Source organism: Nipponia nippon, unplaced genomic scaffold (assembly GCF_047370975.1).
Source record: "Nipponia nippon isolate SJK-2023a ecotype South Korea unplaced genomic scaffold, ASM4737097v1 scaffold_16, whole genome shotgun sequence".
Lineage (NCBI taxonomy): Eukaryota > Metazoa > Chordata > Aves > Pelecaniformes > Threskiornithidae > Nipponia > Nipponia nippon.
Genome location: NW_028262332.1, coordinates 525,371 through 540,616, shown reverse-complemented (window position 1 = coordinate 540,616; position 15,246 = coordinate 525,371). Strand labels below are relative to the sequence as shown.

General features: G+C 63.1%; 3 protein-coding genes across 4 annotated transcripts; all 3 read left to right on the top strand.

The window, feature by feature from the left end:
• The first annotated feature begins 248 nt into the window (after positions 1-248).
• On the top strand, positions 249-3,279 carry LOC104018370 (lipocalin). Of its 2 annotated transcripts, none has more exons than XM_087753119.1 (7): positions 249-434; positions 1,607-1,746; positions 1,892-1,968; positions 2,134-2,247; positions 2,494-2,595; positions 2,800-2,825; positions 3,112-3,279. In XM_087753119.1, the coding sequence occupies exons 1-6, from the start codon at positions 336-338 to the stop codon at positions 2,823-2,825; spliced, it is 558 nt and encodes a 185-aa protein (XP_087609245.1). In that variant the 5' UTR covers positions 249-335; the 3' UTR covers positions 3,112-3,279. The 2 variants fall into 2 exon arrangements, with proteins under 2 accessions (XP_087609245.1, XP_087609244.1); XM_087753118.1 differs by having other exon boundaries at positions 250-434; positions 3,108-3,279.
• A 941-nt stretch (positions 3,280-4,220) lies between these two features.
• On the top strand, positions 4,221-6,681 carry LOC104018380 (lipocalin-15-like). The gene is made up of 7 exons (XM_087753321.1): positions 4,221-4,343; positions 4,835-4,974; positions 5,168-5,232; positions 5,533-5,646; positions 6,139-6,257; positions 6,354-6,375; positions 6,533-6,681. Exons 1-7 carry the CDS (start codon positions 4,248-4,250, stop codon positions 6,679-6,681), a joined length of 705 nt encoding a protein of 234 aa, XP_087609447.1. The 5' UTR covers positions 4,221-4,247.
• A 1,313-nt stretch (positions 6,682-7,994) lies between these two features.
• Positions 7,995-12,510, top strand: LCNL1 (lipocalin like 1). The gene is made up of 7 exons (XM_009471498.2): positions 7,995-8,219; positions 8,508-8,647; positions 9,223-9,293; positions 9,960-10,070; positions 10,591-10,692; positions 10,957-10,982; positions 12,280-12,510. The coding sequence occupies exons 1-6, from the start codon at positions 8,124-8,126 to the stop codon at positions 10,980-10,982; spliced, it is 546 nt and encodes a 181-aa protein (XP_009469773.1). The 5' UTR covers positions 7,995-8,123; the 3' UTR covers positions 12,280-12,510.
• The last annotated feature ends 2,736 nt before the right edge of the window (positions 12,511-15,246 follow it).

Genomic DNA, 15,246 nt, shown 5'->3' with positions numbered 1-15,246 from the left:
CGGGCTCTGCGGCGCTGGGGGCTGGGACAGCCGCCGCGCTGGCTGCGAGCTGTATTTTTGCTGTGGAGCAGTTTGGCACCCCGGAGCAAACATGTCATATCAACAGGAGGGAAACATTTGCAGGTTCCCCCGCCTGCCCTTTGGCTTCGGCGCTCGCCCCTGCTCTTGCTTGCATAACGGCATGGGGGGGAGGCAGGGCTGGCCCCCCTGGGGCCACCGCACAGCCTGCCCATAAATAGGGGCTTGCCTGGCTCTCCGGCACTGCAGCGCTCTGCCTGCTCCTCTCGCTCGGCTCGGCTCGGCTCAGCTCGGCTCGGCTCGGCTCGGTGGGAGACATGCACGCCACGCTGCTGGGCATCCTGGGGCTGGCCCTGCTCGGGGCACTGCACGCGCAGGACGGCGTTCCCGTGCAACCTGACTTCCAGCAGGACAAGGTGACCCAGCCTGGCTGGCATCACCTGCATGGGGGTTTGGGGTGTTTTGGGGGATCCTTGCCCTGGAAATGTGCGGAGATGGTGCTGCAGGTGGATTTGGGGCCAGGATGGCCCCAGCAGCAGGAGGGGCAGGGCAGCCGGTGCATCTGCAGCCCCCCGTCCCTGGGCAGCCCCCGGGGCCTGGGTTCGGTGGCTCTGGAGGGAACGCAGGATCCAGGCTCCAGCCTGTGGGGCAGGACCGAGTAGGTGTGGGGCCAGGCTTCCTCCTGTGCCATGGGGTGGGTGTAGATGCACAGGGGTTTTATGGGGGGCACTGAGAAAAGCAAGCTCAGCTTCACAGGCAGCACAGAGATGGGCCGTGGACCCCCCCTCCCCAACACAGACCCCATCCACCCCCAACCCAGGGTCCCAAAAACCCAAGGGCTGCTGTGCTGGGGGATCCCACGCGCCCCTCTGCCCTCCCAGCTCCTGGGTGCTGGCACGCTCGGGGTGCTTGCACCCCTCTTCCTCCCCCTGGTGCAGGACAGCCCCAGCCCAGCTGCACGCTGGGGTCCTGGCCCCACAGCCCTGGGGTCCCACCGAGCCGAGGCAGGGGCCACGCTGCCTGCTCCTGCAGGGAGCCCCCGGAGGGGTCCTTGGGAACACGGCCCCCCCAGGTAGGTGACGGGGATGGAGGCACATCCTGCAAGGGTGGGGGTGGCCGTGCGGTCCCAGGGCAGGTGGCAGGTCCCAGGTGGCAGGGCGGTCCCAGCACAGCCCATCTCCAAGGCTGACAGCTCCCCTCCGGGTGCACTGAGCCGGTGGCCCCAGGGACCAGGCTGGGATGAGCCACACTGGCCCCAGGGTCCTGACGTGTCCCCGGACAGATACAAATGGCATCTCAGAGCCAGGCGGTCCTGTCACCCCCTCCCCAGGCTTGGGGCAAAGAGAAAGAAACACCCCGAGTGAAGTGGCAGTGAAGGGCACGTCGTAAACCAGGGCTCTCCTGGCTGCTGGGTTTTGTGGACGCTGAGAGCTGTAGCAGCAACCTGGGGGATGAGGACCCCAGGACGCCGTCCTGCCACGGGGCGCAGGCTGGCGGGGGGGAGGCGGCCTGGGCTGGGGCTGGCGGGCGGCCGGGGCGCGAGACGGGGTCTGTGCCCAACGGGCAACTGAGCGGAGGTTGTGTGCAGATCACGGGGAGATGGTACAGCATCGGCCTGGCCTCCAACTCCAACTGGTTCAAGGAGAAGAAGCACCTGATGAAGATGTGCACCACGGTCATCTCCACCACCGCAGATGGGAACCTGGAAGTCACCTCCACCTACCCCAAGTACGGGCACAGGGAGGGGGTGGGTGAGGAGGGGGTGCTCCCCCATCCCGCACTGGGGTGGTGGGCGCTGGTGCCGTGCCTGGGGCTGGGTGCGGGCTGGAACATCCCCCCGGCCCCGCTGACATCCTCGTGCCGTGCTCCCCAGGGGTGACCAGTGCGAGAAGAGGAACAGCCTTTACACCAAGACGGAGCAGCCGGGGCGGTTCAGCTACACCAGCCCACGTGAGTGCCCAGCTCCCAGCCCGTCCTCCCGTGGGGCAGCCCCTGACGTGCCCCCAGCTCCCAGCCTGGCCCCGCTGTCTCCTGTCCCTGCTCCTGCCCTCACTGGAGTGCCTCGGGGCTGGCTTGGTGCCCGGGGCTGAGCCGTGCCCTCCGTGTCCCCCGCAGGCTGGGGCAGCAAGCACGACATCCGTGTGGTGGAGACCAACTACGAGGAGTACGCCTTGGTGGCCACCCAGATCTCCAAGAGCACCGGCTCCTCCACCATGGTGTTGCTCTACAGTACGTCTGCCCCGGGACCCCCATGCTGCCCACCCCCCAGGACCCCCCGGGATCTCCTCGGTGGGGGATCTCTCCCATGGGAGAAGGGCAGCATTATCTCCCAAGCTGGGTGACCCATGGGATGGTTGGGTTCGGTCCTCCTTCGTGGGGACACTGGCCCTTGCTGGGCTGCCCATGCCCCGGGGCAGCGTGACCCCTCACTGGCGAGTACGGGGGGGCTGCCTCTCACCCCACTCTTGGCTGCAGGCCGGACAAAGGAGCTCAGTCCCGAACGCCTGGAGAGGTTCACCCAGTTCTCCAGGGAGCAGGGCCTGACGGACGAAGAGATCCTCATCCTGCCCCGGACGGGTGAGAGCAGCGGGTGGGGGAGGCTGGAGGGGCAGGGGGGTGGCGGGGAGCAGGGGCTGAGGTTCCCTCCTGCCCTCTCCCTGCGGGACCAGCACGGGGCAGCCGTGGGGTGCCGCTGGGCAGAGCCCCATGCGGGGTCCCCCGGGGGGTCAGCAGTCCCCCAGCCCCTGGAGGAGCTGATCTCCGCTTTTCTTCCTCCCGCAGACAAATGCATGGCCGATGCTGCCTAGGTGAGTCCTGCCTTCGCTGGGGCTCAGACCAGCCGTACGGGGGTGCTCAGAGCTGCCCTGCCCCACAGAGCCCCTTCTTGGCCCCCCCAGGCTGCTCTTCTCGCTGGGGTCCCCCTTACCCCTACCGGGAATCCCCCACCCCGTCCCCATGGGGTGGCTCTTTTGTCGCCGCAGGTGGTGGGTGCCCGCCCACTCGACGGGGACTGGTAGGGCTGATGTCCCCCCCCCCATGTCCCCCTGTTCCCCCCAGCTCAGCCGTGCTCACCCCCCCGTCTCTTCCAGGCAGACCCACCAGCTGCTGCCAGCCGGACCCCCAAGAGCACTGCAAGCCGGCGGCCACCCTGTCCCGTCCCGACCCATCCCCAGCGCACCCCCAGCACCGCAGCAGCCTTCACTCCCTGGCTTCGCATCCCACACTTGTACCCCCATCCCCATTAAAGCCCATATAAAACCAGCCCCCCGCCCTTGTCTGCTGGGCCGTCGCGGGGGAACCCCCAATGGGGCGATGGGGAGGGGGAAGCAGGGCCGGTGGCGGTGGGCTGGGGCTGGCGCCGGGGGTCAGGGCTGATCCCAGATCCTGGCTGTGGGGTCACCGGGGTGGGACCCCCCGTGCACTTGGAACCCTGTGCCACGGTGCTGCCTGGCCACCAAACCAGCCCCAACCGGGGAGAAGGAGCCCCCGGGTGGGATCCGCTGGGGGGGATCCACTCCCGTCTGCCCCCTCGGGCACCCTGGACTACCCCAGCCTCCCTGCCTCAGTTTCCCTGCTAGCGAGCAGACTGGCAGTGTGGGGATGGGACAATGGGCAATTGCAGGGGGGTTATCTCCAAAAATGTGGGGGCAGGATGGACATGAACCAGAGCGACGGCTATGGGTGTTGGATGTGGCCCAGCCCCGGCCGCCTGCCCGCTCCCCATGCCGTGAGGCCGGACCGCCTCCAGGAGCAGGGTCTGTGCCCACTGCCAGCATCCTGGGAAGCTGCAACCCCTTCTGGGGGGCACCGGGCTGCAGCTCAACCCCGGGTGAAAACACCGGCCCAACCGTCCTCCTCCTTGAGGCAGGATCTGTCCCGGCACTGCCAGACCCTGGGGCCAGTGGGCAACAGCCAAGAGTGGGGCATGGCGGGCACCCTCATTCCCCTCCCCAGGCACAGCACCGGGCACGGGGCATCACCCGGTCCCCATCGTGCTCCGGGCTGGGTCTCACACAAGGCTGCATTCATCCAGGACTGCGCAATTAGAAGGAGAAGGGGCCAACACTGTCACCTAACACGGGTACAAGTTATCCCTGCTCTTGTGTAAGCTGTTGCATAAAGCGGGGGCGGGCAGGGGGTGCTGCCAGTGGTGGGGGCTATAAAAGTGGGTGCGGGAAGAGGCAGGTCCGTGCAACCTCTCCTGCCCGCATCCAGCCCCCGGAGCAAGGATGACGGCCGTGCTGCCCAGCCTGGCGCTGGCCCTGCTCTGCCTGCTGCGGGCAGGGGCCGAGGTCTCCGTGCAGCCGGGCTTCGATGCCGAGAAGGTAACAGCCCAGGGTGCCCGCCCGGCTGGTCCTGCCTGGGCTGGAGGGGCCGGCTGGGGCAGGGTGCCCGTGCTGCGTCCCCAGGCACAGCCGGGCACCCCCAGGCACCCCCTGGTCCCAGCACCAGGGCAGCTGCCAGGGGTGTGTGGATGCCTGTGCAAAACTGGGTCAGTCCTGGCCAGCTCCCGCTGGCTGTGGGCAGACCCGCTGCGGGGACACGAACACTGGGGGCCGCGGTGGCCCCGAGCACGCGGCGCTTCCCCAGGGAACGTGGGCCAGACACTGAGCCCACCCTCCTGGCACAGGGCAGGGCAGGGTGTTCTGCACACAAGGGGGTGGCAGGTCCCCATGTTAGGCTGGCTGGTCCCCACCGAGGGTGGCAGGTCCCGCACCCCAGTCTGGCAGGTCCCTGTGATGGGCTGGCAGGTCCCCCTGGCAGGTAGCAGGTCCCCACGAATTTCCCAGATCCCACTGGTGAGGTCCTGCTGCAGTTTGCAGGGACGTGGCATCTTGCAGCTGCCATTTCCAACTGCTCCATGTTCCTGAAGATGAAGGACGGGATGAAGTCATCCATCATCACCATCAGCTTCATGCCGGAGGGCAACCTGGCTATGAAGCTTGTCTGGCCCCTGTGAGTGCCCGTCCTGCTTGCCGTGTCCCTCTTGGGCCAGGGGATTCCCCTCCTCACCAAGGTGGCTGGGTGAGGAGCACCCGGTCCTGCCTGTGCCCTGGCACATCCCCTGGGCACGCTGGGCTCCCCCCTGCCCTGCCACGCTCCCACGTGGCATCCACCCACATTTGCCGTTTCCATTTTCCTTTTCCAGGCCGGACAAATGCCAAACGTTTGAGCTGCTCTTCCAGAGAAGTGGGCAGGCAGGGCACTACATGGGTATGTGGGGGCAGGGGGGATCAGAGCCAGGGACACCCTGAAATGGAGGGTGGGCGTCACCGGTCCCCCATGTCCTGGGAGCACTGGGAGGCGGGTTTGGCCCCTCTGCCTCCATCGCTCGGCGAGAAGTCGTGCTGCGGGTGGGCGCCCGGCTCCTCCGGATTGCACAGGGGCTCCCTTCTCACACCCGCCTCCGGCAAATCTGGGGCTCAGGCCTTGAGCCGTGAGCCCCTGTGGGGGCGACAGAGGTGCCCGGGCTGTGCCGCGTTGCCTGACCAGGCACCATCTGGGGTCCTTTAGCAGCACAAGAGAAGAGGGAGCTGCATGTGGTGGAGACGGACTACAGCCATTACGCCATCGTGCACCAGCTCCAGCAGAGCGGGCAGGAGCCCAGCATCGCGCTGCAGCTCCTCAGTGGGTACTGGGAGTGGGGATGGGCACCCATGGCTCCCCAGGGCGGGAGACGGGCACCGGCAGGGGACAGTGCCTGGGCTCCCCACCACTGCTGCGGGCCACCACATTGGCACCCAACACGCTGGCACCCAGGCACCCCCTGGGAATTCATTTTGGGGTGAATGATACCTCGCACCAAAAATATCCCCGGTTTATTGCGGTTTGAACCGAAGCCCCCCTGCGGTGTGCCAGTCCAGCTGCGGACCCCCAGCCCCGCCAGCTGCCCCATACCACCCCAGGCGGGTGGGTCGCCCATGCCAAGGGGCTTGTGCCCCTTTGCTGCCAGCCCAGGGCAGCCGTGGTGTGCCCAGTGTCCACCCTGCACCTCCATGGCTTCGCCTTTGACCTTCCCCGGGGTCCCATCGCTGCCCCACGGGAGCCAGACCCTGGCGCGGGGCTCGCTGCCAGGTCCCCCCACACTCACCAGCCCCCGCCTTGGGTGTCCGGCTGCAGCGAGGGAACAGGACGTGAGCCCGCAGCTCCTGCAGAAGTTGGAAGAGCTCATCCCCACCATGGGCCTGACCAAGGACATGCTGGCTGTCCTGCCCAAGTCAGGTAAGTGCCAGGAAGGCGTGGGGTGGCATTCACGGCCCCTCTGTGTGGGGACGCTGTGGGGGGCTCAGGGCACTGCCTGTGGCATGCTCACCCCTCTCTTTGCTTTCCGACAGATCAGTGCTCCAAGGACATCAGGTGAGTGTGGCTGGGGAAGCCACGGCTCCCTCCCAGCATGGCCTGGGCTGAGCAGGGACTCGCAGCCCCCCGGGGAGCCCCCACCTGCTTCGGGGCTCTGCGTCATTTGGCTTTCCCCTGCTCTAACGGCTTGTCCGTCTGTCCTGCCTCCTTGCAGCTGAAGGGGCCAACGCCAGGGCCATGTATCCTCCAGACCTGGTGGAAACCAGGCTCTGCTCCCCGCTCCGTGGTGCCCCTTCCTGTCCTCCCCAGCTGGGCTCTGCCGGCCCCGCTGCCCCGTGCCAGAACCACACCTCGCCCTCCTGAATAAATAGGTGCAGAAGCTGCTCCAGAGCTTGGTGCTTTTGTTGGCGGGAGCAGGGGTGCTGCCAGGGTCCCAGGCACCCTGAGCCCAGTGGTCCTGGATCCAACCCTTCCTCTAAGCACCCCAGGGGCGTTGGGGGGCTCCTTTGCTGCACTGTTTGCTGTGCCCGGCGTGGGGAGGTTGGGGAGCAGAGGATGGGGAAGGTGCAGCGGGGCAGCTGCCGGGGATGCAGGCAGGGGAGAACTGAGCTGGGATGAACCGCGCCGCGCAGCTCGGCTGGGTGGGCAGCAGGTCTGGGCAGGCAGGGTTAAGCAGTCAGGCTGCCCAGCCCTGCCTGCACCGGCTCTGACTCCCGGCAGGCAGCTCGTCCCCCGGACACCCTGTCCCCAGGACACCCCGTTCCCTGCTCAGTCCCTACCCCAGGGCCACCCCGGCAGGAGTGGGGCTGCGCCACGGCTGCACAGGGTAAACACATGGCAGGACTGGGACCCCCATGCCCATCTCCTGGCCCCCTTGGTGCCCCCATCTGCCCATGGACCAAGGCAGGGCCGTGCTGCAATGAGCCCCAAGGGCAGACAGCGCCTTTCCTCCATCCTCCTCCACCTCCTGCGGAGCGGAGGCAGCCCCTGGTCCCCCCCGCTGGCCCCCTGCCCCAGAGCAAGGGTCCCGCACTGCCCAGCCAGGCGCAGGGCTGCAAGGAAACGGCATGGACCCTTTCGGGACTGTGACCCCAGGAGTCCGTGGGAGCCAGGGCAGAGGGGACAGGGGACAACACACCCTGGGAAGGAGGGGACACACTCCCACAGTGACATGAACCCCATTCTCTGCTTGCCCCGCTCCGGGTGCACCCCGCTTTGCGGACCCTGAGCTCCCCGGAGTGGGTGGGCGAGCCTGCGCAGGCACCATGGGGTCAGGTCATGCCAGCGGCGTGCGGGTGCCTGGATTTGGGCACGATCCCAGCAGCAGCCTCAGGGATGCCAGGCTGGCCAGAGGGACAGGTCACCGAGCCCCTTCGTGACGGGTCACTGGGTGACAGTGCTGCCGTGGCCCATGCTGGGAAGGACCTCCCCGCTCCTCCCGGCAGCCCTCCATCAGCCAGCTGGGAAACAAAAGCTCTCTTTGTTCTTTCACAAGCGACTGAAGAAACTGGGAAAATCCTAAATTTCAGCACTGGTGCAACAGCTCCTGCAACCCTGCTTCTCAGCCAAGGGGCTGGGGCTTGCAAATACTTCCCTTCTTCCGCAAGACAGGAGGCTGTTTACCCCGGGGTGACTTCAGCCCTTTGAAACCACCACCTCGCCCAAGTCAACACCGGCAATGTTGTCAGTGCAGCTCAGCACGCAGCAGCACCGGCGGGGGCAGAGCGGGGGGAGTGCGGTGCTATAAAGCCGGCAGCCCTGGCACCGCTCTCCATCCTGCTGGGGAAGGCGGAGGAGCCGGTGAGATGAGGACCCTGGGGCTGAGCCTGGGGCTGGCCCTGCTCTGCTTGCTGCGCGTGGAGGCTGAGGACGCTGGAGCTGTGGGGCTGGACAAGAGCAAGGTGATCCACAGCATCCCGGGGAAGGGAAGGTGGGAGCGCGGCCTCCGGTCACCAGGGTGGGGACTGGAAAGGTGTTTTGCTACTGGGGGCAACTGGGGACCGCACAGTCACCGCTGTCACACCCAGGTGAGGGCAGTCACCCAGCTCCAGCGTAGGTGCCCCAGAGGGGATTTTGGTGCCCGGAGGGGATGCGGGTGTCCCATGGCCTGGGGGTGTCCTGGCTCGGTCCCTGAGGAAGGGACAGCCCCTGCCTGCTCCTCCGGACTCACAGCCCGCCCTCGCTGCCAGGTTGCAGGGAAATGGTACATCATTGCTCTGGCCTCCGACTCCGAGGGCTACCTTCAAAAGAAGGACAAGCTGAAGATGGCGATGGCCACCATTGCAGTCCTGGGGGAGGGCGACCTGAAGGTCTCCTTTGCCATTCCCACGTAAGTGCCAAGTGCTTTTCTCCATGGGCTTCACTGACCAACCTCCTCCCTGGCCCTTCACCACTGGGTCTCCACCGAGGTGCCTCCACCCAGCACCCACCAAAGACCTGGGCAGGGGGTGAGGCAGGGCCACCAGCCCTGCGGTTTGAAACAGGGGCTCAGGGGAGCTGCATTGTGGGGACCCTTCTTCAGGGTGGGCCAGGCAGGCTGAGGGCAGCACCAGCCAGGAGCGGTCCCACCACAAGGGCTGAGGAACCCCCCTGCTCCCAGCAGGGATGCAGCAGGATGATGAGGCACCCTACGATTAAAGCTTTCCCAGCAGGACCAGCCTCATCCCACCAGTGCAGAACATGGCACCCCACGGGGCGATCCTCAGGTGCCAGCACTGTGCCCTGCCAACCCAGGCACCCGTTGCTCCAAGGGTGCCAGCTGTCCCCCACCTCTGGCCACACCATCTCATCCCTGAACAGCAAGCCCCACATTTGGGGTAGCAACCCCAGAGCCAGCGTCCCCTGGGGAGGGGACGGGGAGTCACTTCACCCCAGCCGGAGCATCCGTTTTGCACTGTTTTGCAGCCCGGAGGGATGTAAGAAATCGGAGGCGATCTACAAGCAAACAGGGGTCCCGGGTGAATACTACAGCTCTGGTGAGTGGGGGAGCCCAGCCCTTGGGACGGGGTGGAGGCACTTCCCACCATCCCTGTCTGAAGCAGCTGGTTGCCCCGGGGTGCCTGGCCCTCAGGGGTGCCTGTCTGCCTCTCCTGAGGTCCTGGGGTGGGACATCCCTCTGTGGCCGGTCACCAGCTGCATCCCAGGGCTGGGCCGTGCCAGGGCTAGTGACCACCCAGCGTGGTGGACCCCCCCGCTCCCTCCTTCTGGGAAGCTGCTCTGCGATAAGACAGACATGTTCAGACCAAGCTTAAACCCTGGGGCAGAGCAGGTTCATTCTGCAATGGGGCCGTGGATGGCTGTTCCCAAGGGGTGAAACAAGAGTGGCTTCCCACCATCTCCAGCCCAAGTGTTATTCTGACACTGGCCGGGCCACTCCCCTGCCTGCAGTGACCATCCCCAGATCCTCCTGTGTTCGCATTCCTGTCCCTCTGCTCTGCTGTGATCTGTGGGCTCCCCCAGGCTTTCAGAGGAGCCTTAGCAAGAGGAAAAACCAGGAGGGGGAGACCCAGAAGAACGATGGGCTGGGTGGACCTGGTCCTTGGCATCTTGCATGGGGCTTCGCACTCGTACAGCCCTTTTGCGGTGTGGGAGTTCTCAGGAGGAGGTAATTCATTTTCGCTTTCCTCCATGTCCTTTTGCAGAGAGAGGCAATAAAACGGTGCAGGTGGTGGATACCGACGGCAAGACGTACGCAGTTATCTTTGCCTCCAGAGTGAAGGACGGCAGGACCTTCCACATGCTGAGGCTCTACAGTGCGTAGCCTGTGGCGGTCTGACCAGGGTGAACAGCTCGGAGGTGTCAGGGTGCTTCGCAGTGGCCCAAGAGGCCAGGAGTCAGGAGGCCTGTGGGAGAGACCCCTCCTCACCACTGCCCTCCTGCCCTGGGGCTGGGGCTGCTGCGTCCCCTGCGCAGCAGGGGAAGGGGCAGCGATTTGGGGCTCGCAGGGGCGGCTGGGGCTCAGGCTTCTGTGCTGTGCTGGGAGTCCATGGCCTTGGGTGAAACGGGGTGAAGAGCGGGGGTCCCGCTGCAAGGGGGCAGAAACAGTGGGGATGGGAACAAAGTGAGGAGACACTGTGCTGGTGCCAGGACCTCCGCTTCGTCTTGTCTCCTGGGAGGGGTGTCTCATGTGCCTGGCCACCACCGCTCTCCAGGACCTCCACCACTGCCTCCAGCCTTCTCCCCGGGGACCGTCATCCATCCTGTCCTCGCCAGCTACCCAGGAGATGCAGGGACAGGCCACAGCCTGGAGCTAACTCCTGTCTTTGCCTTTAGGCAGAACTCGGGAGGTGAGCCCCAAAATCATAGCGCTGTTCAAGAAGCTTGCGAGGGAGAAGAGCTTCACCGATGAGATGATCAGGATACTGCCCAGCCAGGGTGAGCACTGCCCAGCACTGTGTCGGGCTGGCTCGGTCGATACGGGGAGCCAGGACACGTCAGCAGGGACCAGCTTGGCCCATCACTGCCACCACTTTGTGGTCTGAGCTGGCAGAAGAAAGTGCTGGTAGAAAGAGGCACACTGGTTTGGCACGTCGTGGCTTTCGCCTTGCTCAAGTTCATTCCTGGGTTGTCTGTTTTGGGTGCTAAATGGGACTAGCCAGACCACAGCCTCGGACTCACCCTTTCTCTTTATTTTCACAGAGGAATGCAGCCTCGATGAAGCGTAGGTGAGTTGCTGCAGTGCAACACGGTGTTTGCAATGTCCTCAGCTGGAAATTGCCCCCCTTGGTGCCCCAGCAAGGACCACCGTGAACTCCTCGAATGACTCTGGGGGCCGAGTTGTTCAAACCTGTGCTGGCACTTGCACGGAGGTAGGACCGTTCCCTTTGGAGCTGCCCTGCAGTGGGGACCCCCAGGGTGCAGCCGCCCAGTGGTGAGCGAGGGCACTTGAACCGAAACCACTGGTTCAGCGGAGAAACGGCTGCAGAGCTCATCCAGCAGTGAGGGCCGGGACACCGGCTCTCACCAAAGGGGCCTTGGGGTTGTGGACCGGCAAAACCGGCCAGAGGTTGGGTTGATGTCTCACCACACAAAACGTGGTTGTTGTTGGCTCACCCTGCCATGTGATTTCCCACCGCACTGGTACACATTCAGTTGTAGGGGTTAGCTAGAAATCCACTCCTGGAGATGGCTCACCCTGCAGAGCTGGGGAGACCTGGAAGAGAAGACACTGATCCTGATGGAAAGCCCTGCTTAGCCCTCTCCGTTAGCCTCCTCTCCTGGCTGGAAAGCAGCTCTGTGGAGAGGGACCTGGGGGTCCTGGTGGGCAGGAGGCTCAACATGAGCGAGCAGTGTGCTGCTGCGGCCGAGAAGGCCAACAGGAGGCTGGGTTGCATCAAAAGGGGCATCACCAGCAGAGATAAAGAAGTCATTATCTGACTCTACTCGGCGCTTGTCAGGCCACACCTGGAATCCTGTGTGCAGTTCTGGTCCCCGTTATACAAAAAAGATGTGGACAGGCTGGAGGGGGTCCAGAGAAGGGCCATCAAGGTGATTCAGGGTCTGGGCAGCCTGCCGTATGAGAACAGGCTGAGAGAGCTGGGCTTGTTCAGCCTTGAGAAAAGGAGGCTTAGAGGTGATCTCATCACCATGTACCAGTACTTAAAGGGGAGCTACAAAGCAGATGGTGACTCCCTTTTTACAAGGAGTCCCATGGTGAGGACAAGGGGTAACGTACAAGTTACTCTCAGGGAGATTCCAATGGGACACGAGAGGAAAATTTTTTACAACGAGAACAGTCAATCATGGGAATAATCTCCCCAGGGAAGTGGTTGATTCCATTATGCTGAACACATTTAAGACTCAGCTGGACAGGGTGCTGGGCCATCTCATCTAGACTGTGCAAATTCTTGCCTAGAATGGTTGGACCAGATGATCCTTGAGGTACCTTCCAACCTGGTATTCTGTGATTCTATTCTATTCTCACCTCAAATACTTAGCCCACCTCTCCTGGCTGTTTTCTAGGAGGTGCGGGCTGGCTGGTGGATGCTCCTGCTGAGCAATGCAAGACCCACGCTCTGAAGCTCCAGGCTGCTGCTCTGCCATCCCTCTTCCAAGCTTGGCGATCAAGGCTCTGACATGTCTCCTGCTCCGCCATCCCTCTTCCGAGCTTGGTGGTCAAGGCTCTGACATGTCTCCTGCTCCTTCAGTGCCCACTCCCTCCTTTTTGCCAAATAAACAGAAACTCACCCTGGAGCTTGGTGTAGCTGTCTGGGGAGAACCTGGGGTGCTTGGGTGTGTGGTCCCTTCTGTTGTCCTCCTGGGATCTGTGGATGGTGAGCAGCCAGGGGTGATCCTGGGCTAAGCTCACCCAAGTGAGGACAGTTTCGGAGCCTACCAGGATTCTCCCACCTGGGTGCTTCCCACGGGGCAGGACCACAGCCAGGCAGAGCTGAGGCAAGAGGTGCAGTGAGGCTGGAAATCCCATGGCCACGAGGGGCTGGGTGCAGAAAGGCTACGGGACTTGGCCACAGAGCTTGAGGTTGGAGTTTGGAGGCCTGCAACCACTGCCACCATCCAAATCATCTTCCCTCCACTCACCCTGCTGTGATTGCAGCCCTCTGCTCCCCTGGAGCCCCACTCGCCCACCAGCTCAGCCTGGGCCAAGGCAGGGACAAGACTCAGCTTTGGGAGCTCTCAGCCCCGCAATGCTGCAGGGCTGGTGGAAGGTGGAAGGTGGGTGTCTGAATCCTCTGGACCCAAACCCGGAGAGCTGGCGCGGGGCTGCGCGTGGTCTCTGCCCCTGGGCACCGTGCAGAGAAAGCCCGCACTGGGGTCAGGTTATCTGGTGGTGGTGGACATCTGTCTCCGGAGACTGTCTTCCTTTGAATTTATATTTCTGAAATCCCACTTCATCCTTCCCTTCCTGCTCTGTTCAGCTCCTCAAATCCACCCAGGAGAAACCACAACCCGCCCTGGGTAACCTGTGTCCCCAGCGAAGCCCTGCCACCCCACGCACGCTCAGCTCCAGGGCTCGGGCAGGGCTCGCAGGCACTGAGGTCTGGCAGGGTATGAAGCACCTTGTGCCTCTCCTGGAAAAAGAAGTTCCTCCAAAACCCTCTCTGCTGGCCCTTCCACCCTGCCCATCCCTGGCCAGCCTGGCTGGTCACCCAGGTGTTCGTTTCAGCCCGGACCTGCCTTGCTGCTGCATGATGGCTGAGCACCTCGGGATGTTCCCAGGGGCTCCTGCCTCCTCCCATGGACCAGGAAAATATGTTTGGGAAACTGCCTCTCCTGATCTTGAGGATCACAAGAGCTGGACGCGTCCCAGCAGCAGCAGGGCAAGGGACCTCGCTGGGACTTCCCAACCCAGCATCATCTCCACCCTCTTTGGAAGGAGCCCAGCGTTTCCAGCAGTTTGGACTGGAACAGTTCAGCATTTGCCGCGCTCCCAAGAGCACCAGGCCCACACGCAGCTTTGCCTGGAGGCTTGTTTTCGGTACGTGTATTGATGCAGATGAAAACATCCTGCTGCCAGCAACGCCCTTCGCCGAGGACTTTGTGTGGTGGGGAGTCCTGGTGTCTCCACATCGTGTTCCAGCCAAATGTTTCCTTCCTGCCGCGTGCAGGCATCACTCTGCCAGACAGCGGTGAGCTCATTTCTCTTTACCACCTGCATTTTCCACTCCTCCTTTTGTCCGTCTGTTTGCTCCCTGTGCCCTGGAGCAGGATGCACACAGGCTGCGATTTCAGCTCTTTTCTGGGTGTCAGTCCTCTCCATGCAGAGCAGGCGGGGGGTCCCCACCACAGCCCCCCACGATCCCACAGTGCTCCCATCAAGCCTGTCCCTGTACCTGCTGCTCATCCAATGCTCATCGGACCGCGCGGCCCCTCTCCCAGCACCCTGCCTTCAAGCACAGGCAGATACAGGGGCAAGGAGAAGCACGCAGGGACAGGGCGAAAAGGAGGTGAAGAGACTGCGCCTGTCCCCCTTTATCCCCCCAGCAAACCTGGCCAGATGTTATCGTATATTTAATGACATCGGACATTTCTTCCCTGAATGTTCCCAAGGGCTTCCTGGGGTGAGGCACCTTCTCGAGGAGCTTCACCGGTGGTCTCTGCACTCCTTTTTGCTTGTCGCAGTGGTTTCACTTGCAGCTCCTTGGCCAGGTGCCGTGGGAGCACGCTGGTGAGACGGGCTGGTGGGGACCGGGTTGGTGCAGCAGAGATCAGCCCAGGCACCCGGGTGGTGAGGGACGAGCCCCAGACGCCTGTACTGTGAGCCCTGAAAGAAGCTTCCAGGAGTCAAGGGAGGGTTAAGTCACCAGGAGGGACCTAGTGCCACTTGTCACTTCTCATGATTTGATGGCTGTCTCAACAACTCCTGGAACTGGGATGAAAGAAGGTTCCAGACGTCCAGGAACTGGGGCCAATAAACAGGGGCATGTGCAAGCCTACATGGGCTTTCTACCTGAATACCCCCATTGGCAGGTCCAACGCTGGATCCAGGACTGGTGATCTCTTCATCTCTGTCTCTTTCTTTCTCTCTCTCTCCCCTCCTAAAGCTGTTGAGTAATGCAAGGGTTACCTTTATTTCCTATAAAGCCGCATAGCTTAGGTAGATATAATTGTCCGAGGGCCAACATTTACAGAATATTTGTTCTATAGAAATCTCCCGTTAAAGTTGATGTTTATTTACAGACCTTGAGTGTTATTTCACTTTAATCCACATGGAGGGGATTTGCGAATCTCACTCCCCCGTCCCGGCAGGTGGGACATGGCACGGGTCCCAACCGGCTGCTGGAGAGAGCAGAGGGGTGATGGGGCAAGGGAGGCGCTGGACCAGCCTTTGATGTGTGAGGAGCAATTTGGAGACAGAGCCGATGGCTGCGGTGCTTGCTGGTGATGTGAGACTATCTATCTTCTCTATTCCTCCTCTTCATGCTATTGCAGGTCTTAAATCTTTAAGAAGTCTCCTTGCTCTCCCAGCTG